Source organism: Muscardinus avellanarius, assembly GCF_963383645.1.
Source record: "Muscardinus avellanarius genome assembly, chromosome: 5".
In the NCBI taxonomy this organism is placed as follows: Eukaryota; Metazoa; Chordata; class Mammalia; order Rodentia; family Gliridae; genus Muscardinus; species Muscardinus avellanarius.
The window spans coordinates 113896258-113921074 of NC_137790.1; the positions used below are offsets into that span (position 1 = coordinate 113896258).

At 41.7% G+C, this 24817-nt stretch overlaps 2 protein-coding genes across 2 annotated transcripts in view; both read left to right on the plus strand.

Moving 5' to 3' along the window:
* B3GALNT1 (beta-1,3-N-acetylgalactosaminyltransferase 1 (Globoside blood group)) overlaps positions 1 to 24817 on the plus strand; it is a gene marked incomplete at its 3' end in the record, with an annotated part of 569595 nt that overhangs the window by 282747 nt on the left and 262031 nt on the right. The window lies entirely within an intron of this gene.
* SPTSSB (serine palmitoyltransferase small subunit B) lies at positions 3151 to 3381 on the plus strand (the record flags this gene model as incomplete). Its single annotated transcript, XM_080695697.1, has 1 exon — positions 3151 to 3381. One exon carries the CDS (start codon positions 3151 to 3153, stop codon positions 3379 to 3381), a length of 231 nt encoding a protein of 76 aa, XP_080551823.1.

The following is a 24817-nucleotide window of genomic DNA, read 5'->3' on the forward strand; positions in this document are numbered from 1 at the left end:
AGCAGAGCGTTTGCTGCTGGCAGTGCCTGTGGGGACAGAGTCCTCCTGAGACCCTTGCTACTCAGAAGCTATGGAGTCACAGTTGACACATGTTTGTTGAATGAACAAATGAATTCTCCTACCCAAGGGACTCATCGAATTGTCTAAAGTGGTTTTTTTTATTGTGCATGTAGTCTCATAGGAGCTAATAAAATGAATTTACCAGGAAGGAGAATTACATTACCAAAGCAAATCCGGAATCTAAAAATAGGGCACATTCTAACAATAGATTATAGCAGATGGCTTACCAACAATAACCAACTCTCCATCTTCTCACCTTTTCACAATAAGAAACAATAAATAAATAATCTTAAAATTGCTTTTCATCAGTAGAGAAAGAATGGATCAAAGAAAAGGGGACCATCAATTGCTTTACTGACTTTTAGACTTTATGAGATCAAAGTGAAAGCCCATTTCACATTTCAGAGCTAGCTACCTAGAAGGATAAGAAATGAGAGATTGTGGAAACAGTCAAGAGAAAAAAATTTAGCCTTCACTCTCTAAATTCTCAACATTATGAATGTATATTTAAAATGACCAAGCCAGGCATGATGATGCACACTTCTAATCCCAGTACTTGAAAGGCTGAGACAGAAAAATCACAAGTTTAAGGACAGTCCTAGCAAGTACCAAGGATCTCATCAACCCAGGGAGACCCTGTTTCAAACTAAAAATAAGGTGGAGATGGGGACGGATTAGCTTGTAGGTAGAATGTCCCTGGGTTTAATTCCCGGGATAGATAGATGATAGATAGACAGATAGATAGATAGATAGATAGATAGATAGATAGATAGATAGATAGATAGACAGATAGATGATAGATATAAAATAAATAAATAAATGGCCAGATTTCAAATCATTGCAGATTTGCAGTGTTTGTGACTAAGGTCTTATTGTGTATCTCCTTTCATGTAATAAATATTGATATGCTTTTTATCTATTATTTCCTGAACTGGTTGATGGACTTTCAGCAGTTTAAAACAACAAACACTAAGCCGAGCGTGGTAGCCAAGCTATATGAAACTCAGTAACGCTAACTGTGCCCCACTTACACTGGGACAGTAAGCAAGTTGGCTATTTGTCATTCCCTGATTATTATCTTTATGCCAGGAACTCTCTCAGGATCCAGTGGCTAAGGACCTGTGAGGGTCTTTCTATAGCCTAAGGAGCCCATAGTCTTAGCAAAATCATCTTGTTTTTACTCAAAAAAGGACTAACCCATTTTATCTACATCTACAAAAACTCAAACTAAGCAACAAATATACCACTTAAGATCATAATATTGGAAATATCATAAATATGGAAATAATTATGTTTTTAGAGGCCTGTTCTTTTGAGAAAAGTAACAGGTTAATGATTACAGGTTATAAAAACATATATGCAGATATCAAAATACATATATAAACAATATATGAGCTCTAGATTTTGATTCCCAACAGACTTAATGTGCCTGTATAAATTTTGTTAAAATATCTGCAGAACTGAAAATTTAATGAGTTAAAAGAAAAATATTTTTTTCAGTTCAGAAAGCAGGAATGGTCTTCAACAAAATGACTTGGGATTGGGATGGTAAAATTTATTCACGCGGATTTCGATGGTGTGGCATGATCACATTCTTAGCAGTAAGAAGAGACACAAAGGTGAGCCGGTGTTCCCAGAAACACCCCATACCTGTGTCTAGATAGGTCTGCAAGATCTTCCCAGGAAGTGTATTGAGAAATGATAGGAGCTTTTCTTCCTGGGAAGTTTTACATGTAGTTTTAGCTAAAACCCAACAAAACACTCTGCTGAAGTTTTTATAAGTTCCGTACTCCAGAACCAAATGACTACCCAAAGGTACTCTTTGAGCTTCCCATCTGTTTTGGGGTCCCTAAGACCATGGAATTCAAAATGGTACTCAGAGCTTAGATATATAACAGCAAAACTATAGACAGCAGGCGCACTGGGGCAGGAAGACACAGCTGGCCCCTGGAGAAGTTCATGCACAGGTCTCTGTAGCTCGGCTGAGGATGCTCCCTTCCCCATCAGTAAAAATTGCAGTGATACATGGATGATACCCAATCCGCCACAGTACCTCTTAGGATTCTTCAGCTCTTATAATGACATAAAAACAACTCACCTTCACAGAAACCATTCTTCCAATTTTGAATTTTGTTCTTTTCCTGGGCTATTAACACATGGCACAGTACACTCTGGTCCTTGTCTGATCCTGTGATCCCACCGGATCACAAAGGTAAACAGCAGATTCTCTACCATGTGCTATGTTGCTAAGCTTTAATGTTTAATAGGTTAGGAGTGTTACATACATTTTTTGCCTACAATAGGTTCAGCTTATGAGGTGTTTATTACAATGTAGCTCCACTATTTGAAGAGCATCTGTATGTGCAATGGTTTTGCCCAGGGAAGCCCATTTGTCTTTGTGCTCAAATACATTAGAGCTGGTGACATGGACACCCCTCTGCCTGGAAATTTTCAGAACTTCAGATTACCAAATATAGTAAATGTTCATCATAAATGACATGGTTCGCACTGTCTGGCCACAGTGAATCATCTTTATCTTTTAGCAAACGGAGAGAACATTCCAAAAGCCAAGTTCTCAGAGTCTAGTAAAGGACCAAACTTGCAAGCGGACCCTTTTAAAGATAGCAGGCTCAGGCTTTTCTGCATACCATTTCTTAAGTCTTCTGCCAGAATATATGTTGTCAGGTATAGAAAAGTGCACCTCTCTCTCCTTGTGTACATGACTAAGGAAAATGTGATTGCGTTCCATTTTTAGATGCCATTATCACAAAAATTACTACTAGCAGCTATTGTTTTTAGATATTACTATTACTGATAATATTGCTGTGAGTTTTAGTAATAATTATTAACAGTCATGGCATTATTTTCTATAATCAATACATCATAAATATTATAATATTCATATATTACCTAATATTCACATTCTATATGGTATTTAATTAACAAGTCTATTCAATGATCTTTAGCATTCTTAAGATTTCAACATGCTGAGATTACAAAAATTTAAGGATATTCTGTGTTTGGTTCCTTACTTTATTTTTCTTCTACTTCTTTGTCTTCTCTAGCAGGACAGACCTGAAGGACCCAACCATGGATGTCAGACGTGTGAAGGAGTATTTCTCCTGGCTCTACTATCAATACCAAATCATCAGCTGCTGTGCTGTCTTGGAGCCCTGGGAGCGATCTATGTTCAATACCATCTTGCTAACCATTTTTGCTATGGTGGTTTACACTGCCTATGTCTTCATCCCCATCCACATTCGCCTGGCTTGGGAATTTTTCTCAAAAATATGTGGCTATCACAGTACAATTTCTAACTGATCTTGTTTGCGTTCTGTGAAGCAGCTTTGCATATTTATGTTGTTTATAACTTATGGATATAGGAGACTACTGTGTCGCCTTTCACTGTCCAACCTGCAAGGCACCCTTCTCTATGCGCTCCTCTATCTGACTTGGAGTGTGAGTTGGAGAGCTCTCTGGTGTCTTTTGTACATGCTACGTTACGCATCAGAACATAAAAAATACAATGCCTTTACCTCACACCATGTTCGCTCAGTGCAAATCTGACTTTAATTTTTTTTTAATCAGGACAATTTCATATAAAATTTTTCTGAAAAATAAGCTCATAAGAAACATGCCAGAATCATATTTAAATAGTCCCTTTGATAGCTATTCTATACTGACGGATATATTACACAACAAATCTTCGCAGGCTACCATCAAAAGTATCCTACCCTTGTTTACAATGTACAAAAACGTGTAAATAAATTATATGGACTCCCTAAAGTCTTATTTTCTAACAAAATGCTGATACTTAGCATTCTTTTACTTAAAATCCAAGAGAATAGTCCAGAGACAATTATTTTCTTTCAGACACAGTTTGTGAACTGTTTTTAAATGCCTCTGAACTCTGGCTTTAAAACAGTTTAAATTAACAATGTTTATTTTTGATAAACAAGTATTAAAGAACAATAATTTAAGTTTAAGAAAAAAGCATAATCAAAGTAAGTTCAGATAATTTAAATATGGTGACTTTTGATGTTACCTTGCCTTTCAGGATGCTGGGGGAAAAGAGAAAAGAAATTGCTCTTTTTCTGTGCATTCACTCAGTGGAGGAAAAAAATAAAAAGCATGTATCAGGCTACAGGAAGAAAAGCTAATAAATAGGCTGGAAGTAATATTCTACCAGCAGGAACTCAACAGCAGCAGCTAAATGTTTTGACATAGCAGTTCCTTTGTGGAACAGAAACAACATTCATTAAATTTCCTTCAAAATATTTATCTTAGAAGCAAATATATGTTTTAATTATACTTCTGAATGAAATGTGAATGCCAAAGACCAAGCCTTACAGCTTTTCTTTCTTTCCAATAAATATTAATGTTAGAGGGTAAATATTATTCTAGGGGGCAAAAATGTAAATAGGTTTTGGACAATATTTGCACGTTTGTGTTAGGGGAAAATATTCCAAGGAGAACTAGAAAGGAAGATAGATGTTCGGCATGCCGATTTAACTAGTATGCTTGTTAATTAAAAAAAAAACATGTTATGAAGAGAAATCAGATTCTGAAAATGTATTTGTTGACTTTTACAAAATAAAATTGGTTTTATACATAAGATACCCAGTGGGATTGGTCTTGGCGCACAGTCTAAGTGGTATGCCGGGTCTCCCCACTTGTTCATCCAATGTAGCAACTTCTCAGGGTCTTCCCCAAACATGGCCAAGTAGGTATTATGATCTCCTCGCTAACAGGGAAGGAGCCTGGAGCTTAGAAAAGTCACTTTTCTTGTTCAAGGTCAGCTAGCTAGGCAGCATAGCAAGGAAGCAAATCCAGGCCAGGACCACATTGGACTGTGTGAATCTGCCACATAAAAACCCACGAGACAAGATGAAAGTGGATGGGATGGGGGCCGCCAACATGTTCAAAAGCAGAATTCCATTCAATAAGGAGGGTAAGAGCATAAAAAGATGGCCAAGGTTGGAAGAACACCACGCCTGGGGTCCAGGGTCACGTGTGCTGCTACACCTGGGGTACTGTTTCCCCATTTTTACACTTCTCAGTCTCACATGCTACTTTGAAGGGTTGCTTTCACTTTTAAATATTTAACAGAGGATTCTCAGTCAAGCGTGAACTTGGATGCGTTCCCAGTTCACAATGATTCAACACGCTTCCATACGCAGACCCCTGCTGAGGACTCTTGGAATTCAATCACAGAGATATGGCATTGACCTTCTCAAAAATCCTCCTGCTGAAAATAAGGAGATTAAAATAAACATGAATAGATGCTGTTAAGCTTAATAAAGGATTGTTGCAATGCCCTGCCCCAGGATGTCACTTTAAAAGTAAACATTACCTCTGAACCATAAAAAATAATGAATATAGGATCCAAAATATAATCAAATATAGTTGAGTGGAGGCAACCCCCAAGTGTACAGGAGGAAAAAAAAGCAAGCTCCCCCTGGCCTGCCTGTTCCACTGGTTTTCTCGACTAGGCAGAGACACACACTTCACCTTGACCACAGTTAGCCTTGATTAGAAACTCTTTCTGTGTGCTTTTCCTTGCTTCTCTTACTTGTGTTGTGTGTGTGTGTGTGTGTGTGTGTGTGTGTGTGTGTGTACGCACGCACATGAGTGTTACTGGGGATCAAACACCCAAGGGCATTCTACCTCCAAGCTACACCCCAGACCTATTTTACTTTATTTTATTTTAAAACAAGGTCTCACTAGGTTGATGAGAGTCTCACCACTTTCTGAGGCTGACATTGAACCTGCGATCCTCCTGTGTCAGCCTCTCAAGTATTAGGATCACAGGTCACGCCACTGCGTGTGGCTCTTACTTGTGCATTTCAACTGTGTATTTCAATGGTGTGTACAGAGCTGTAAAAATAAGAAAAGCCAAAAAGTCTGTGGTTTCAATGGGCTTTAGGAATCATAAAATAGTCTTTCCCTGTTATTGTCCAAGACAATAGTTTCTTTTATTCACTCATGCAACAAAAAATACAAAATGCCAAGGAAGCAATGTTAACATAATGCCATCACTGATTTGTTTAAAAATCACTATCCACATTTTTCTACTTCTTTCTTTTTCTATCACTAATATGTTCAGGCTTTGTCACTAGCATACTCCTGGAAAGCAAGAGATCGGTTCTTATTTCCTTTTGGTGTTTTGTTTTATGTGTACGTGTGAGGTGTGTGTGTGTATGTGCTACTGGGGATTGAACCAGGGGCATTCTACTTCCCAGCTACACCCCACCCCTTTTTACTTTTTTATTTTGAAACAAGGTCTTGCTAGGTTGCTGAGAATCTCTACATTGCAGAGACTGACCTTGAATCTGAGATCCTCCAGACTTAATCTCCCAAATCCTAAGATTATAGGTGTGTTCCACTATGCCCTGCTGATCTGTTCTTATTTCTGAGTCTCTAGTATTTAGCCCATCGGTTGACATAGGACTTAGCAGACATAAACCTTAAGGAACATTAGTTTTTCATACCCTGGGCCCACACAAAAATAGAAATGTTCAGTATTTGTACTAGGCCAAGCTTGGGATGAACAGTTTCTAACTATGAATCAAAACTGAAGCTTGGCACACACCTGTAATCCCAGTACCTGAGACAAGAGAATCCCAGGCTCAAGGCCAACCTTGGCAACTTAGCAACTGTCTAAAATAAAAAATAAAAAGGGACAGAGTACAACTCAGAAGTATAATACCCTTAAGTCCAATCTCTAGTACACACACACACACACACACACACACACACACACACTTACACCCACTCATTTAATAAATTTACTAAAAGTCAACCAGGTATTAACTGATAGCTAAAAGGTTGGAGAGATGAATAAATGTGTGAAGAAAGTATTACAAACTAAGTGACAGGTATTCTGGTATTTTTAAAATTCTCTTAACTTTGCACATTTGAAAAATTTTATTATCCTTTTCCCCTCACTTTCTTTTTCCAAGTGCTGGGGATTGATCCCAGGGCCTTGCATATGCTAGGTGAGCTCTCTACTACTGAGTCACATCCCCAGCCAGCCAGGCTTCAAGCATTTTCTCAGTATAGGCTGGGTCCTGTTCACTGGCTGGACTGGAAAGCAAGTCCAAACAGAGTGTCCAGGAGATGGACCCAGGTGCCCTTTTGCAGCCAGCTCTCAACTTGCATTTATTTCCTTGGCCCAGGATGAAAACAAATCACTCTGCTTTTTTGTGGCGGATATGTGTAGTACTGAAGATTGAACCCAGAAGCATTAAACCTCTGAGCTACACCCCCAGCCCTTTTAAATTTTTTACTTTGAAACAGGATCTTGCTAAGTTGCCAAGGCTGGCTTCAAATCTGCAATCTTACCTGTCTCAGCCTCCCAAGTACCAGTATTACAGGCATGAGCCACCACATCCACCTCACTCTGCTTTTTCATAAAAGGTGTCTTGAGACTCAAGGTTTACTCAAAGTAAATGGTTTCAAGGTTTCTTCTCCAGGACACACTAAATGTTGCATTTATAATGGTAATAGACCTTATTTATGAAGTTGAGAAATGTTCTCTGAAACAAATTAAAGTCCTACTATTATTAGTTTTGAGTCAACAAATAATAATTATATACATTTATGGGGTACAATGTGATGCTTTGATAACACTTTTCTTTCTTTTTTCTTGGTGAGACATTTGAGATTTACACTCAGAAATTTTAAAATACACTATACATTATTACTAGCCATAGTCACCGGGTTGTACAATAAGTCTCAAACCAAGGTTTTTGGTGATAGGTTGGGTTCCCCCCACATGTGATCCTGCAGCATGGAGAGGAGTAAGAATAAAAAGCCTGGACATAAAGGACTTCCGACCATTTACCAGACCACTTACAAAAGTTGCTGATCGTTATTGGGCCATGGCAACTCATTATCCAGCTTGTAATTAAGCCAGACTTTTGTGAAATAGAAGATTAACCATTCTGGGCATAATTCTCCTGCTAAACTCAAAGTCTGGAGATTAGCAAGAAGACGACCCAGCAGGGACTGGGAATGTATTTTGGAAGTTTGGCTTCCCATAATTGGTCCGCGGGTGAGAACGAGTAACAGGATACAGGCATCCCTGATAATCCTGTTCAATGTCCAGGAATGGGGTTCTTGACCCAAAGACCCAGTCGTCACCGGGGTCTTAGTAGATGAGTGGTCCCAGTAGACCGGAGGTCCCAGTGGGCCGGAGGACAAGGGTCCCCAAGCGCTTGGAATTTGGTCCCAGTTGACCAGTAGCAGACCCAAGTCTAGAGGCAAAAAGCTGGAACCCACTGACCAAGGAAAGAGGCTTACCCAGTGCAGGAGCGGGGAGCAGATCGGTGGCAGCCAGAGCAGAGCGGGAAACCAGAGTGCGGATTCAGTGCATGGTGGCTGCAGGCTGGTTTCTGGCAGCCAGGCCGGCGGAGGTGCCTACTGAAGCCACGGTGGGGAGGTTTCAGCGGGAACAGGAGGACTGAGCTGGAAAGGTGGTGGCAGGCCAAGTGCATGGCTTTTAGGTGCAGGACAGGGCCCAAGCAGCTATGAGGCACATGCAGCAGGTGCCAAGGCTGAGCCACAAGGTCCAAGCAGTGGGTGGCACTGGCTCCTGCAGCAGGCAGCTGGGCAGGCAGGGTGTGGCTGTGGGGCCAAGCCACATGGGCGAGCGGCTGGTGGGTCGAAGAGTCCAGGGCTCAAAAAGAGAAAAAAAAAAAGGGGAAAAATACAAAAAATCCTGGGTCTCTGCACCAAATGTAACATTGAAAATTGAGCTAGGGAATTCGCGAAGGAGATAAACACCAGCCAGGTTATCAAAAGAGGTTTTATTCGGCACCTTCGGGGAAAAGTCTGCCAGCTGTGGGGAAAGGGACCAACAAGCCCTGCATCCAGAGAGTCATGCATAGTCCCAGTTGGCAGGTGGAGTCATGTAGTGGGGCGGAAGTACCCATGTTAACAGTGTGGGAATGCAGATTCTCTCATGATGCCTGGAGTCTGCCTTGCGATACCTGGGATCTCGAGGCAGGTGGATTTTCGTGATATCTCCGCTTCTGGCTTCTGGGGTTCTGCCTCCTGTCCCCACTGCAGGGTCACGTGGGGGGGACCCGACCTATCATTTGGGTTTGTAATCCTTGACTGGATTACTTTGAATGTCTTCTGATAGATACTAATAGAGAAGAGCTGAAGTTCCCATGGCTTAAGAAACTATACTGTTAGGTCCTGTCTCTCTTAAAATCCAATTACTTATTTCCTTTTTCATTTTATTGACTAACTTGTGGTTCTTCTTTTCCTAATGTCTCTCTAACTTTCCTGTCCTGCCTATAGATCTCCTGAATTTACCCTCTACCAGGTGGCCTCATTAACCTTTCTTAAACGGAATTTTTTATCATTTCATTCCTTGTTTTTAAAATACCATTTTGTCTTTATTGAAGCTACTATTCGCCATAAATACCAATAGAGCACCATTCTCCACTTCACCAAATCTACATCATCAGTTCTCAGAGACAAAATCTAAGCATTGCTAAAACACCCTTTGCCCTTAAACATGTTCAGATTTCCTGAAATGAATGTCAATGTTATAAAACTGAGAAGACGGAATTGAATACAGCTCACTGAATTGGAAATATTAATATATATTTGTGTCATTTTATTTGTCATGAACTGCTACTGATTTTTAAAACAATGTCCTCAATTTTGAACACATCATTTTCATTGTGGCCACTTCACATGGATCTTTTTGTGTTGCCCTCCCTTTTTTCCCCTGAGAGGATTATCTTTAATATAAAATTTCGAGAAGTGTTTCCTCTCCTGAGGGAGGTTGAAAGTATGTGGTGGTCACTGAATTGATTCTAAGAAACATACATGAATGAGATAGAAATAGATACAAAAATATCCCTGAATTTATCATACAACCTGATAGGCAAGATGACCAATAAAAGCAAACAAAATATTTAAGATATTTATAAAATTTGAGCTGGGCATGGTGCTGCATACCTGTAATCACAGTACTTCAGAGGCAGAGGACCACAGGTGTTAGGCCAACCTCAGCAATTTAGAGAGACCTTCAGCAACTTATGGAGCCCTCATTTCTAAAGAAAAAAATTAAAAAGGATTGGGGTGTAGCTCAGAGCTTGAATGCCCCTAGGTTCAATCCCTAGTACTTAAAAAAAAATAGATATTTATGGCTTTGGGTAAAGTCTCATAAAAGAACAAACCCTGAGAGAAAACAGCAGATGGTGGGAGGGATGAAGCACTTGAAGGCCTCACATCTCTCTGGCATCATTAGAGGCAGGACTTCTGGCCAGAGAGTTATGACATCATTCACATCATCATGTCACTCACCACCCACAAGATCCCTGGGCTGCAGTGTAGAAGCTGAGGAAGGAGGCCTGTGCAACTTTTGCAGACAAGAGCTGGGCAAAGGTGGTGGCCTTGAAGTCAGAGAGAGATGGAGGGGATGATGATATATTTTGAACCTAGAAAGTTAGTAGTTTTGCTAATAGCTTGGCCCAAAGGAAATGATTCCATTAAATACAAAAAAAATTTTTTTTAACTCACCCTAAGGAAACTTCCTCCTCATTCTGGGAAAGTTATTTCCAAAAATTATACAGCTCCTTTTAAGACAGGATAGAACCTTTTTCACAGGTTGAAAAGAAAACACTTCATACATTTTTTACCACTTTCCTAGTTTATAAAGCTTCACTGTATCCCATCAAGAGTCTTTATATCAGATTGGAAGAAAGAAGTCTGATTTTCCATCATGAAAAGAAATATATTTCTCTAAGTACTTTGCACCATCAAAACCAAAGCCTATCAGCAGCATGACTGTTCTGTGATATTGAACTATTCAGAGTTATAAGAGGCTCTGAGAGCAAAGCTCAAGGGTTCTCTTTGATTCGTTCCTGATTTATGCTTATAATAAAAGTAATTGTACCAGTATAGGGAATGACCTAGGAAGATTTGAGAAAGCTATGATTATTAACATATTCCAAATATTGGGTGAGGGGCAAATCTGTGAAAGGACTTGGATCTGCCTAGAAGCGGCAATTATTCCAATGTAAATTAACCTAGCTAGAGGTAATTAGCAAGTTTATAGGAGAGGGGAACTAGGACTTCCCCATCCTCATTCTAAAGACAGGTTTACATAATAATTGTGTAATCTAGCTAGGATGGGAGGAGGGGTCAAGTAAAAGGAGACGCCTTGCCACACCTTGCTGGGGGAAGAAACTTACAGGGACATTTACTATGTCAGAATTATGTAAACAAGATGGAGGTCATGGGTATAAAAAGTTTGGCCTACATGTTGTATCTTTGGTGGGGCAGTGATTTGAACCCCCCCCATGCCAGAATGGCATGGGGCTGTAACTATCTTCTGTATTTCTATCTTTTTAATAAACTTTTTAAAATCTTCAGCAAGAGTCTGGGCTAATGTGTATTCACCCTTATCTCAGGACAAGAAACCGCAGTTTTTCTGTTTTGGGGGGGTTTTGTTGTGGTTTGAGGGAAATTGTGTATGGGACCCTAATAGGGGTTCCTGGGGACAGTTTCCCCAATACCATAACATTCCCAAACTGTAACATATTTGGCACCCAACGTCTTGGGGCAATGTGGGGCATGTGGCTCTGTACTTTTCACAGGACTTTTTGGCCAGTGAGTCAGTGGGCAGCAGCAGCTTTAGCTCCAGCTGTAGAGATGTTGAGCTTTAAAACAACTATAGAGCAGTCTTTGAATCACAGCATCTCTGAAAGTGAATTCCAGGGCATCTCGCCAGTGGCCTGAAAGCCACTGCATCTTGAATGTCAGTAACCCTCCCCAAAACACCAATGGGCTCTCTGGAACTTTGGAGACCCCCCTGCCATGGACTAGCTATGGCAGAATCTCCAGGGGAGGAGAACATTCCCCATTAAATAGCATAGGCTTGATAGGCCCAATGAGTGCCCATCCATTCTGCCCACATCACAGACGGCATGCTCTTTTAAAAGCCCTATACAAAGTTAAATCTAAAAAGAGAAAGGTCCATGGCCCACCTTCAGAAAACTCCCCAAACAGGAGCCACCAGCCAACACCCATTTCTAAATAGCAGTGAGATTTTTTCCCAGCAATGTGAAACAGGTTCTAGGGAGATAAGCTAAAGAAGGGTAAATGGACAGAGAAAGCTCCCAAAACAGGAGATGCCAGCCAGCACCCATTTCTAAAATGGTAGTGAGTTTTCTTTCAGTGGTTAGAAACAGGTACTAGGGAGATAAACTAGCTTACTTTTGGCAGCATTGTCTAGGAAGTGTGGCCATTAGCAACTGCGGCCAGGTGCACCCTGTTGGTCTGTGAACTATGGCAGTTCATAGTCCTCAGCAGCATCGGAAGCCTGAATGGGTAAGCTTCTCCAAGAGCTCAATAAAAAGCCTGAGTCAAAAGTTTTAACCATATAACTGCCTGGCAGGCTTGCTAGGTGAACGGCCACACCCAGGAGGCATTGTCTGGCATTCAGCAGGCAGTTACAGCTCCATTTGCATAAGAAAGCCCTCACAGGAAGAAGCTCAGGAGGAGGCCACGCCCAACTGCATGGCAGCTCAGGATTCTTAGACACTCCAAAAATTACAGAATATTTTCAGGGAAGCAAATTAATAAGGGTATTTTTTTAATGGCAACATTTTCAGCTAGAAACTCTCATTGAGAGGAGGAATAGGTAGGAGGGGCAATGCAGGGCAGAATGGAGGGTGGCTAAAGTTCAAGCTTGCATTGCCCTTCTGGTGGACTGCGAGGCCACTCTCATGGCTCCATGCACACAGGCATCCCAGCTAGACGCCCCCAGATGGGCTACTAGTTTTAGGGAATGCAGGAAACTTCATCCAGACAGAGAAGGGCCACACAGCTCAATCAGACAGGGAAATATGGAGCAAGGGGAAAGGGTGGCAAAGCCCCTTCCCATTTAATACCCTCCCAGTAGGCAGCAAACTGATGGGAGGCCCACACAGACACAGGGTGCAGGGACAGGAGGATGACCTTCTGAGCACAAAATACCTCTGTATGTCTTGAGATGAGATTCCAGCAATATCCTAAATGCTAGGGTAATTGGTTTTAGATTGGGAAGCTCTGGGAAGGGGGGGTGACCTTGCCCAGACAGGCCACTAAAACCCCACCCTCTCTCTCTCTCTCTCAGATGGGATCCCAGCAATCCAAATTGAAAGCCAAATCTCCACTCGCATGTGTTCTCCAAAACTGGGAAAAGTTTGATCCCAAAACGCTAAAAAAAGCTCTCATTTTTTTCTGCACCCAAGTATGGCCACAGTATGTGCTGGGGGATAGAGACACATGGCTCCATAAAGAGGTTTAAATTATAACACTATTCAGCAACTAGATCTATTTTGTAAAAAGGAGGAAAGATAGATGGAAGTAGCTTATCTTCAGCTGTTCTTTAACCTTCAAGACCACCCAGATTTCTTTAATGATTGCAGGGTTGAAACAATTGTGGCAGCCTTGGCTACAGTAGGGTAGGGAGGGAGACTATAGAGTTCGATCAGTCCATATGCAGTTCTTTCTTAAGGGCTGAGTGTAAGGCTACATCACCAACTCAAACAATAGGTGCTGGCAGTCTTAGTCAATTTTTTTATCCGGTAGAAGGGGAGGCCATTCTTAAGATAAAGACTACTACTACAGGCTGCCAATTCTGTTTAACAGGGACTTGAAAATGGAAAGACAGAGGGGCAAAAGCCATGAAAGAAGTCTGGCTAAGCACAGAAGCCGAGGCTCAAGTCTTTAGGGGTGGAGAGCAAGGGCATCTCTGATGTAACTGCCCTCAACCACGAGGCCAAAAAGGCCCTCCAAGGCCTGGCTCACAGGACAAGGGGGACCATTAAATGGCTGAGCGCTCCCAGTTCCGGAGGGAACTGGGGTCCCCAGACCTAGGTTCCCAGTGATTCCTCCCAACTCCCACCACCTGATTTAAGACAAGAGCCTTAGGCGATCACAGTGAGATCTCACAAGGACAGATTGAAGGCGTTACCCTCCTTTCCCAGACAAAGGTCCAAAAGCTTAGCTAGGGTGAAAGGCAGATCAGGCCAGCCCCCAAACTATTTTTTTTACCCAATACTCAGCCTGCAGCCTGCGGCCTCCAGGATGACCTCCATTTCTCCCATTCTCAGTTAAACTAGAGATTTCAGCTCCTCTCAGGAAACCAACTTCTTTTTATTCTTTTTGCTGGCTACACTAAAGTTATTGCTCAAAGTTTTTTTTTTTTTAATCTCAGTCTTAGCTAAAAGGATAACATCAGAAAAGCTGTCCAATTAGACTTCTAAGATGTGATTAAATAAAGTTCTTTTCTTTGACACAATGTTTTAAGACACTAGGGATGCTTATATTATGTCGTGGGTTTCTGTGGTAATTTATAATACAGTTTTTAAGGTGTGTGATCAAATAGGATATGCATTGTCTTTTTTATTTTATTCTTTTTGAAAAACTAAGGTTTTAAGGTGCTAGTGATATTTACCTAATCTTAACTTTCCATGGTAATCTATAATTCAATAAAATGCTCTTAATTTCATAAGATTTAAAGTAACACTTAAGTCTTTTAAATTGTTTTTTTTAATTGCTGGTATATGAACAACATTATTAAATGGTATGATTTTGGGGGGGGTTGCTTGTATGTAACAACAAAAGACAGATGTAGAGAGTCTATAGATGTATTTCTTTATATTTTGGCAAATACAGAGAAAGGAAATTTTGTGAGATTAATAAAGCACATTGTAAGGTTTATCCTAAGATTGTCCCAAATGGGAAACAAAGGACCAAGATAGACAAATCAGAGGGTTAAAATAAGTTGTAAAGCATTGATGGAATGTTTGTTTGTTTGTAAGTTTTATCCTAAGATTGTCCCAAATAGGAAAGAAAGGACCAGGGTAGAAAAATCAGAGGGTTAAAGCAAGTTGCAGAGTGTTTGTGGTAGTTGCAGAATGTTTGTGGTATGTTTGTTTGCATATGTAATGGAGATGGATTATTAAAAGGGCATAGTTTTCTAATAAGCCTACCACTTGTATATTCCCAAAAGAAAAGTGCTAGAGTTCAAAAACAGGGTGTACTATGGATAGGAAAGGCTGGAGGATTACTTTTGGCAATTAAATCATGAGACCCCAAAGTCTGTAATAATTCTTTAAAACTGGCTTCAAGATTGTTTACTGGAAAAAAATTTACAGGAGACTGAGTCATATTATACAGAGATTCAAAATTTGCCTAATAAATTAATTCCAAAAAATAGCTTGTTAAGTCCACTAGGCAAGCAATCTAGAGACACATCTCCAGGTGAAGATTGGCAGCTTGGTTTCACTCACATGCCAGGGGAAACTTTTAGGTCTTTTCTGACTAGGACATAGTCCTAGATGACAATGTTACCCTATTGTCAGGTGCCACCGCCCTTTCTCGGCATATGCGTGCATGACAATGCTCGTATGATCGGCAAAATGCTTCACAGAGCAAGCCCGGAGAAGGAAGCATCATCTCTGGCAAAATTACTCCTTGCTCTTAGATTTCTATACTAATAAGCTCCAATGATGTAAAACAGGATCCCAAGAATTAGGACTGTGGAAGAAGTTGTGTCCGTGAAAGATAAATCTTCTAGTAAAATGTCTGAGCCCTCAGACTTTCTCTGCATTGCTAAAGCACAATCAGAATTGAGGGGCTGGAGAAAGGCTGCAAAATTCCTCTTGGCCTTTCCGCAGGCAGGTCCTTTGATCTACAGATTAGCTCCCAACACCTCTCTGCCAGCAGAGGAAGTTGCAAACACAAAGTTCCTACCTTTTGCCCCACTCTCCAAAGAGATGTAAAATTGTCTCTCTGGAATCTGGGCCATCTGCCCTCTTAGAGATGCTAATAAGCTCTTTCCTAGCTTTGACTTAACAAAAGCCTACCGTTTGTGACTCAGCAGCAGGATAGTAAAAAAACCAAAAGTCTGCAATAAAAACTGGCTTCAAGATTATTCATTAAAGAACAATTATAGAAATCCAATCACCTGTGTTATAATGCTTTTGGCCCTATCTACTAACTGTAATATAAGTGTTGCCTCATAGGCAGAGCAGACAGGACCGGACAAATTCTCACCATAGCCCTCTGGACTTTGCCAGGCAGAAGAGGGCATGGACTAAGCCCTAGGGACAAAAGACTCCGAAAGGATTAAAAGAGATCCTAGAAGACTGAATTTCTCCAAAACGGACTTTGGGTGTGACCCCCGCCTTTGTGGACTCCTTTCCGGACTCTGGACCTTGTCTCCTAGGGTTCACCTGTGAGGCCAGAAACCTGATTTCAATCACAAAAGCCAAGGGGGCTGACTGTAATTGCCAGGTCCCAGATGAATCTTAAACTGTGACACCATGGATCTTCTTTTATCCTGTTTATCTTGTTTACACTTAATGCCTCACTATTGTCCTTTGGTGTTTACACTGGAAATAAGGGTATAAGTACTAGTTATGAAAATTAAAACTTTGTTAGCTGCAAAAGAGGCAGGTGTCCATGTCAGTCATTTCAGATTTTTCCCAGAGAGGAATCTCCACTTTTAGCGCCATAAACAGAAACTTTAAGGAGTTTATTTCATAAAAAGGGAAAAATTGCTGTAGAAAAGTCTCTGCAGAACTACAACTGAAGCCTTTGCCCACCATTCTGAGAATCTCAGTCCCGAACAGACTCAGTGCCAGATTTATTGTGCCCAGTGATGAGCAGCCCGTCGCAGTCAGGGTACCAGCAAGTTAAGTAAATTCCAAACAATGCCAGAGGAAAAGGGTAAATTCTGTTTTGTCCAGGTGACCTTGTACTCATCAAATCATCTAAAATCTTTATTCCAAAGCCTATTTCAGGTCTCCACAGTACTAATTTCTGGATTCACATCGTGCAAAATAAACTAAGTATATCCCAACTTTGTGTGTTTTAGCCAAAGTCAGCAAAACAGGTTTTAACTTCTCAATTTTAAGTGCTATTTTTTGGGTTTTCATGGTTAACCTGTATTGTGAATGTTGTCTCATAGGGTTAAAGCTTTCTGACATCAGATGGTGTTACAGACAGAACCTGACAAAGACATCTACCAAAGCCCTTTGGATTGTCAAAGAGACACACCATACGGACCCATCTGATTCCCCCATGCCAATTACATACGCCTGTACCCTAAGCTGGGGCCCTCTTACATCACCCCTGTTTAGCCTGAAGAAGCTCGATTAGCCATCGCCCTTATTCCTTTGCTATGGGTACAAGTATGTAATAATAATAATGGGAGAAAATTGATGGAAATTGAGTTCATGTTAAATGGCTGTAAAACTGTAAATGTCAAAATGTATTTTCTGTATCTACCTTTGGCCTGACAGGTGTCAGGAAGTTACTAGACAGAGGGGGGAATGTACCAGTATTGGGAATAACCTATGAAGATTTGAGAAAGCTGTGATTATTAATATATTCCAAATATTGGGTGAAGGGCAAATCTGTAAAAGAACTTGGTTTCTGCCTAGAAGCAGGCAATTATTATAATGCAAATTAACCTAGCTAGAGGTAATTAGCAAGTCTATAGGAGAGGGAAACTAGGACTTCCCCATCCTTATTCTAAAGACAGGTTTACATAATAATTGTGTAATCTAGCTAGGATGGGAGGAGGGGTCAAGTAAAAGGAGACGCCTTGCCACACCTTGCTGGGAGAGGAAACTTACAGGGATGTTTACTATGTCAGAATTATGTAAACAAGATGGAGGTCATGGGTATAAAAAGTTTGGCCTATGTGTTGTATCTATGGTGGGGCATTGATTTGAACCTCCCCCCCATACCATTCTGGCATGGGGCTGTAACTATCTTCTGTATTTCTATCTTTTTAATAAACTTCTTTAAATCTTCAGCAAGAGTCTGGGCTAATGTGTTCTCACCATTAGCTCAAGACAAGAACCTGTGGTTTTTCTGGGTTTTGGGTTTTGTTTTGGTTTGAGGGAAATTGTGCATCGGACCCTAACAGGGGTCCCCGGGGACAGTTTCTCCAAATCCATAACATTACCAAACCATAACAGTAATGATGTTAGAAATACTTAATGACAGGAATGGGGGGCAGGGATGACTAATTTTTAATTTTAATTATTGCCCAAAAATATAAAAAATGGGAAGCAGAAGGAATTCTAAAATAAAATTACAGTTTTCTTTAGCAGAGTGACAAAGATTATTTATACAGTTTTTCTAATTGATACTGAAGATTGAACCCAGGGGCATTCTACATCCAAGCTACACTCCCAGCCCTTTATGATATATATTATATATATTTATGATACATATATAATACACACACAGATAGATATAGATATAGATATAGATATAGATATAGATATAGATATATGGTACTGGGATTGAACAAAGGGTCATTCTACCTCTGAGCTACAACCCAAGCCCTATTTTATTTATTTTGAAACAGGATCTCCTAAGTTGCAGAGGGCCTCACTAAGTAACTGGGGCTGGCCACAAACCCACAATCCTCCCATCCTAACCTTCAAAGTACTGGGATTACAAGCGTGCATCCACCACTACACCCAGCTATGTTTTATATTTTGAAACAGGGTCTTTCTGAGTTGTCAAGGCTGGCCTCAAACTCATGATCCTCCTTTCTTAGCCTTCCACATACTAGGATTACAGGTGTGGGCCACCACACTGTAATGGCAAAAGTAAAAAGGAAGCAAACTGGAAAGAAAGGAGAGAAATATAGATTTAAAATTTAGAAACTTCATTATCCCCTGCAAGGTCTGTTCTTTCTCAGATAAAAGCTCTTAATAGGTCACACTTGTAATCACAATGGCCTGTCTTCCCACCTGAAATTCCTGTGATGTGTGGTAAACTAATCCCAAAAGTCTGACCTTGGGTGGAGCCCAGGCCTCACCTAGCACCTGACCACATTGCATACCTTGCATACCAGATAGCTAACTGCAGGTTTCTGCTTCTGTAAACCCACTTGCTTATTTTTGCATAATAGATGGCTCACCCCCTTGTGGTTTTCTCCCTTATATACCCCTACCCCTAGACAGTTCAGATGCCCCTCTACTCAGATTTCTAGACTGAGGATACTGCTGCTGACCAGCTAATAAAGGCTTCAATTGGCACATTCCCTTGGACTCTCAAGTCTCTCATTTCTGGCTAAATCTGCATACAACAATACCCAGCTCTTTGTTTTTTCCAAGTTCCATTTCATTAGGTGGTACCTAGCATGACTGACTCCATCCTGGTTTGATCTGATCTTTTGAAGACTGGTGAAAGAGCTGAGTTCAAACAATGGCCTCCCATGAACTTTAACATAAGTACATTGCATTTTTTTCTCTGGTTTCATTTATCAAAAGACTTCTTTGAGCTCATATATTTTTCCTAACATGAGCTATATATTAATGTTATACATCTTTGCTTGTATTAATATTTCAGTTTCTTTTCATAAAAGAATTTACTTTTTTTTTCAAGGTTAAAATAAATCTGCTGAATAACCAGGCATCTGATCTCTCTATCTTCCTCATTCCTCAATGGCCTGCCCAGGAATATCCCCTCTGACTTACCACATACCCAGCCCTGCTCCATCACTACTTATGGAGACTCAACAGCCTCATCTGGAAAAGTGTGAAATGAGCCAGGCACACTGGCCCTGGCCTGTAATCACAGTACTTGGAAGACTGAAACAGGAGGATCACTGGTTTGAGACCAGCCTCAGCAACTTAGCAAGACCCTGTTTTAAAATAAAAAAGGGCTGGAGGTCTAGTTTGGAAGTTCAATTCTTAGAACAAAAAAAAAAAAAAAAAAAAAAAAAGAGGAATTTCTCCACTCAGATTCTATGAAATTCTAGTGAGTGGAGCATTGCAGCTGTTACAGATTGGGAGAATATCGTTGTGGGGAAACTGTTCCCAGGAACCCCTGCTAGGGTCCCAGACATACTTTCCCTTAAACCACAACAAACCCAAAACGACCAAAAACAGGGGGAAAAAAACCCGTGGGTTCTTATCCTAAGCTAAGAATTGATATGGTTTGAGAGAATGTGGTTGCGGGGAAACTGTTCCCAGGGACGCCTGTTAGGGTCCAAGACACAATTTCCCCCAACCCATAACAAAACCCAAAATGACCCAAAACAAAAAAACTGCAGGTTCTTGTCCTGAGCTAAGGATAAATATTCATAGCTCAAACACTTGCTGAAGATTTAAAGAAGTTTATTAGAAAGATAGAAATACAGAGGATAGATACAGCTCCATACCAGCAGACTGGCATGGAGAGGTGACTCGAATGAATACACCAAAGGGATCACACGGGGACTCAACCTTTTTTATACCCATGACCTCCATCTTGTTTGCATAATTCTGACATAGTGAACGTCCCTGTAAGGTACCTTCCCCAGCAAGGTGTGGCAAGGTGTCTCCTTTCATGAAGCTTGACCCCTCCTACCATCTTAGCTAGCTTATCCAATCATGTAGATCTGTCTTTAGATAGAGAAAGGCCTAATTCTCCTCTCCTAAGATCTGTCTTTAGATAGAGACAGACCTAGTTCTCCTCTTCTATTGACTTGTTAATTGCTTTTAGCTAGGTTAATTTACATTGGAATAGTTGCCTGCTTTTAGGCAGAAACCAAGTCCTTGCACAGATTTGCCCCTCACCCAATTTTTGAAATATATTAATAATCATAGCTTTCTCAGATCTTTCTAGGCCATTCCCAATACTGGTACAGAATAAATATGCATAGCTTGGACAGTTGCTGAAGATTTAAAGAAGTTTATTAAAAAGATAGAAATACAGGAGATAGTCACAGCCCTGTGCCCAAGAGAGAGGCACAAGGGGGCAATTTGAATGAATATACCAAAGAACTCCAGTTTACTGAGTGTTTTTATCCTGATCAAGTCTGCAGCAGGTCCTTTGATCTGTAGATATGCTGCCCTGTCTTCTAGCCCAGTTTTTCTGCTATCTCCAGCCGGATTTGGGGCGGCCCTATCTCCAAATACAGGCCTCTACCTTTTGTTCTCCTCTCAAGATGTGTTAAATTGTTTCTTCAGGATCTGGGATTTCTGCCCATCCCTCAGGCCATCGTTCTCTTCCTTAGAAATGTAAAGAAACCTCTTCCCTGGCTCAGGCTTTTTTTCCTTCTCTTTAGAAATGTAAATTATAAGTCCCTTCTCCCTACCAGTCCTGGCTTTCTTTAGTATCAACGATATATTTTCAAAATTGGAAATCTTTCCCGATACTGGTACATTAATACATTTTAAAACCTCTTCCCAATACTAGTACAGCAGCTTTCTTCCTGGTCTCACTAACTAATTCATTTCTAGCAACCAGAGAAATGTTGCTGCTCTGGGACTGAACCACCAGATTTTGGCTCTGGAGGTACATTAGAACCATGGGGAATCTCTAAAAATTACTGATGCCTGACCTGACCCTATTCAGAAAATTTAAATTGGGACTTTTGGGAAAGGGCTCCCAACATAGTCTTAAAAAGCTCTCCAGGTGATTCTAGCATTGGGTCAAGACTGAAAATGGCTTTATCAGGCCTGAGTCATTGAAATCCAACATGGAACTGGTCCTCCACCTCCTCTCTTCCCTCTTCCACTTGCTGGGTTCTCTGACCATGTCTATACCAAGGCCAAGCCACTACTGTTTCTCTACAATTATTCTTTTTGTGTGGATGTGTGTGTCTATGTGTGGTACTGGGGATGGAACCCGGGGTCATTCTACCTCTGAACTATACTCCCAATCCATTTTTTATTCTTTATTTTGAAAGAGGGTCTCATTCAGTTGCAAAGGGCCTCACTAAGTAGCTGAGGCTGTCGGGAAACCTGTGATCCTCCTGTCTCAGCCTCCTAAATGCTGGGATTACAAGCATGCAACACCACACCTGGCTCTAGAATTGTTCTTGATCATAGCAAAATACCAGTTCCCAACTGTGCTTCAGTAAAAGTGGTAAGTCGGGTCCCTGTCCTCCCCCATGTGATCTCGCAGTGGGGACAGGAGGCAAACCCTGAAAGCGGAGATATCGTGAGAGTCCAGGTGCCTCGAGATTCCAGGTATCGCAAGACATACTTGAGATCACGAGACTACAGATATTGTAAGAGAATCTGCATTCCCATGCTTAAGCTTAGTCCCACCCCCCAAAATACCCACTTAAAAGCAGAACCACTTCCACCCCGCTGGGTGGGTGACTCTGCCTAACCAGGGGCAACCCTACAGACATGTGGCTCATCAATCCCTTCAGCCAAGACCAGCTGACCCTACCCCAGAGGTGCTGATTAAAAGCAGATTCTGTACACTGCTGGCTCCATGGCCCCATCTCAGCATCTGCCACAAGCCCAGCGGCCATTTTAATTCCACCATTTTACCTGCCAGCTGCCAGTGCTGCACACAACAGGCACCTCTGCTGCATGCCCTGTGCTGCGTGCCCTGCACCACATGCCCTGGCTCCACCATGCCCCAGCTCTGCTATTCCTCAGTGCTACTTCCACTCCAGTAAGCTTCCTCTCCTTCCCTTGCTCAGCAGGTTCTGGCTTCTCACCACTCCCAGACTTGGGCTCATGGATGGTAAAATCCAAACATTTGGTGACCGTTGTCCCCTGGGCAGACAGGTCGCCCTTTGGTCTTGTGAAGAGAGTGGAGACATCCTTCTCCTCCAGGACCCCCATTTCTGAACACTAAGCAGAATTATCGGGGATGCTTGTTTCCTGTTTTTTGTTCTCGCCCACAAACCAATTATGAGGAGCCTATTCTCCAAAATAGATTCCTAGTCCCCACTAGGTCATGTTCTTGTTAATCTCCAAACTCTGGGGTTGGCCGGGGGAATTGTGTCCGGAGCAGCTAATTTTTTTTCTGTACAAAGGTCTGGCCTACTTACAAGTTAGGTAGTGGTTCACGGTGGCTGGAATTTGGTAGTCTAAATTTTAGGATATTGACCGATCACAGTAACTTTTGTAAATGGTCCAGTAAATAGTAAGAAGTGCTTTATATTCAGGCTTTTCTTTGTATGCATTCCTGGCTTTCTCTTCCCACCCCACCACCGCTCTACTGCCCAAGTCATGCTGGCCAGGGATTCCCACCAGTTGCAGTCACCACCTTGGTCGCCACTTGGCAGCTCCCAGGTGCCACCTGGACTTTCTGGATTACAGGCCCCCAATTCTGCTGACTCACAGTTGCCATTTTTTAGTGACATGTGGATGCCAGAGTCTGACCCGGCTGAGTTACAGGCCCCATTTTTTGAGGACCCTGATCCACAGGATCTCTCCTCACCACCATGGCCACCATCCTATTCCGGGGCAGCCTCCCACGCTAACCCACTCCTTTCCTACCCACCAAATAAGAGGACACTTGCCAGGACAGGAATGGCAAGTCAACTTCACCCATATGCCACCTCACAAAAAACTAAAATATCTTCTTACCATGGTCAATACCCTAACTGGATGGGTAGAGGCTTTTCCCTTGAAGGATGAGACGGCCAGTACGGTGGCCAATGTTCTATGCTCGGACATCATCCCTCGGTTTGGACTCCCTAATTCCTTGTAGTCTGATAATGGACCAGCTTTTATCTCTAAGGTTTTTATCTTTTATCTCAACAGGTGGCACAAGCCCTTGGCATTTCTTGGAAGTTCCACACCCCATCTCGACTGCAGTCATCAGGAAAGGTAGAAAAAATGAATGGGATTCTTAAAAAAAAAAAAAAAAAAACATCTAACAAAACTCTCTCTGGAGCTGCGGGTATCATGGCCCAAACTCCTGCCACTGGCTCTGGCCCATGTGAGGGCCACCTCTAGAAGCCCCACCTTCATGAGCCCCTTTGAATTGCTCTTTTTTACTTAATCACACTCTCCCTTTGGACACCCCATCCTTTGGATTCCTATCTCCCTTACTTGTCTTTTCTCAGGCACCTTCTTAGGGAACATGCTGACCAGTATCTTCCCCAAACTGGGACTGAAGAAGCAGCTCCACACCCGGCAGTCAAGGCTTTTAAGCCAAGGGATTAAGTCCTCCTCAAGTTGCTTCAACCAAAACATCACCAACCACGGTGGACTGGGCCTTTTACAGTGATCCTCACCACACCTACTGCAGCCAAACTGCTTGGGGACTCCAACTAGCATCACTTTACTTGGCTAAAAAGGGCTCTGTTACAACAGCCTTATGAAAAATTCTCTTGTTCAATCTTGGGGCCCACTAAGCTTCATTTTTCTTGGCATAATTCTCTTTAGTGTTTTTATTTTAGCAGATCCACTTGTTTATATAGTACAGTGCTCTCCCTCTCTGGATGCCAGACAGCCATAAGTATTAAAATCTCTAAAATTTGTTACTGATGCTTCTGACCCAATAGCATGTTTTCATTTGACCAGACTGACCCACACCCACTCACTGCTAAAAAGAGTAGCATGTGTCTCAGGGAAAATGCTGTTATTAATAATTCTGGTCTAATGAAGAAAAACTGCTAAAAGTTTTTCTTTCTCAGAAAAAATGCTGCTATTATATTAATAAATCTAGTGACAATCTACCTCATATCTGGAACAGCTCTAAGGGCCAGCAGCTGCTGGGCTCCTTCCCTTCGGGGCAAAGGCCAATAACTGATGGGTTCCTGCCTTTCCCAGGACCCACTCTCATGATATGCCTTTTCTTTAATAGCGCCTCATTTGTTAAAGTCTATCTGAATGCGCATTACTAAGCTGTCCAGGATACCCTTTGACTCCTGCTTCAGCCATACTCCCACCTGCCCACTTCTGGAGGACCCCACCTCTCCTGGCCAAGGGGCCCCCTACAATGCCCCCTGTCAGCAGGAAGTAGCTTGGACTCG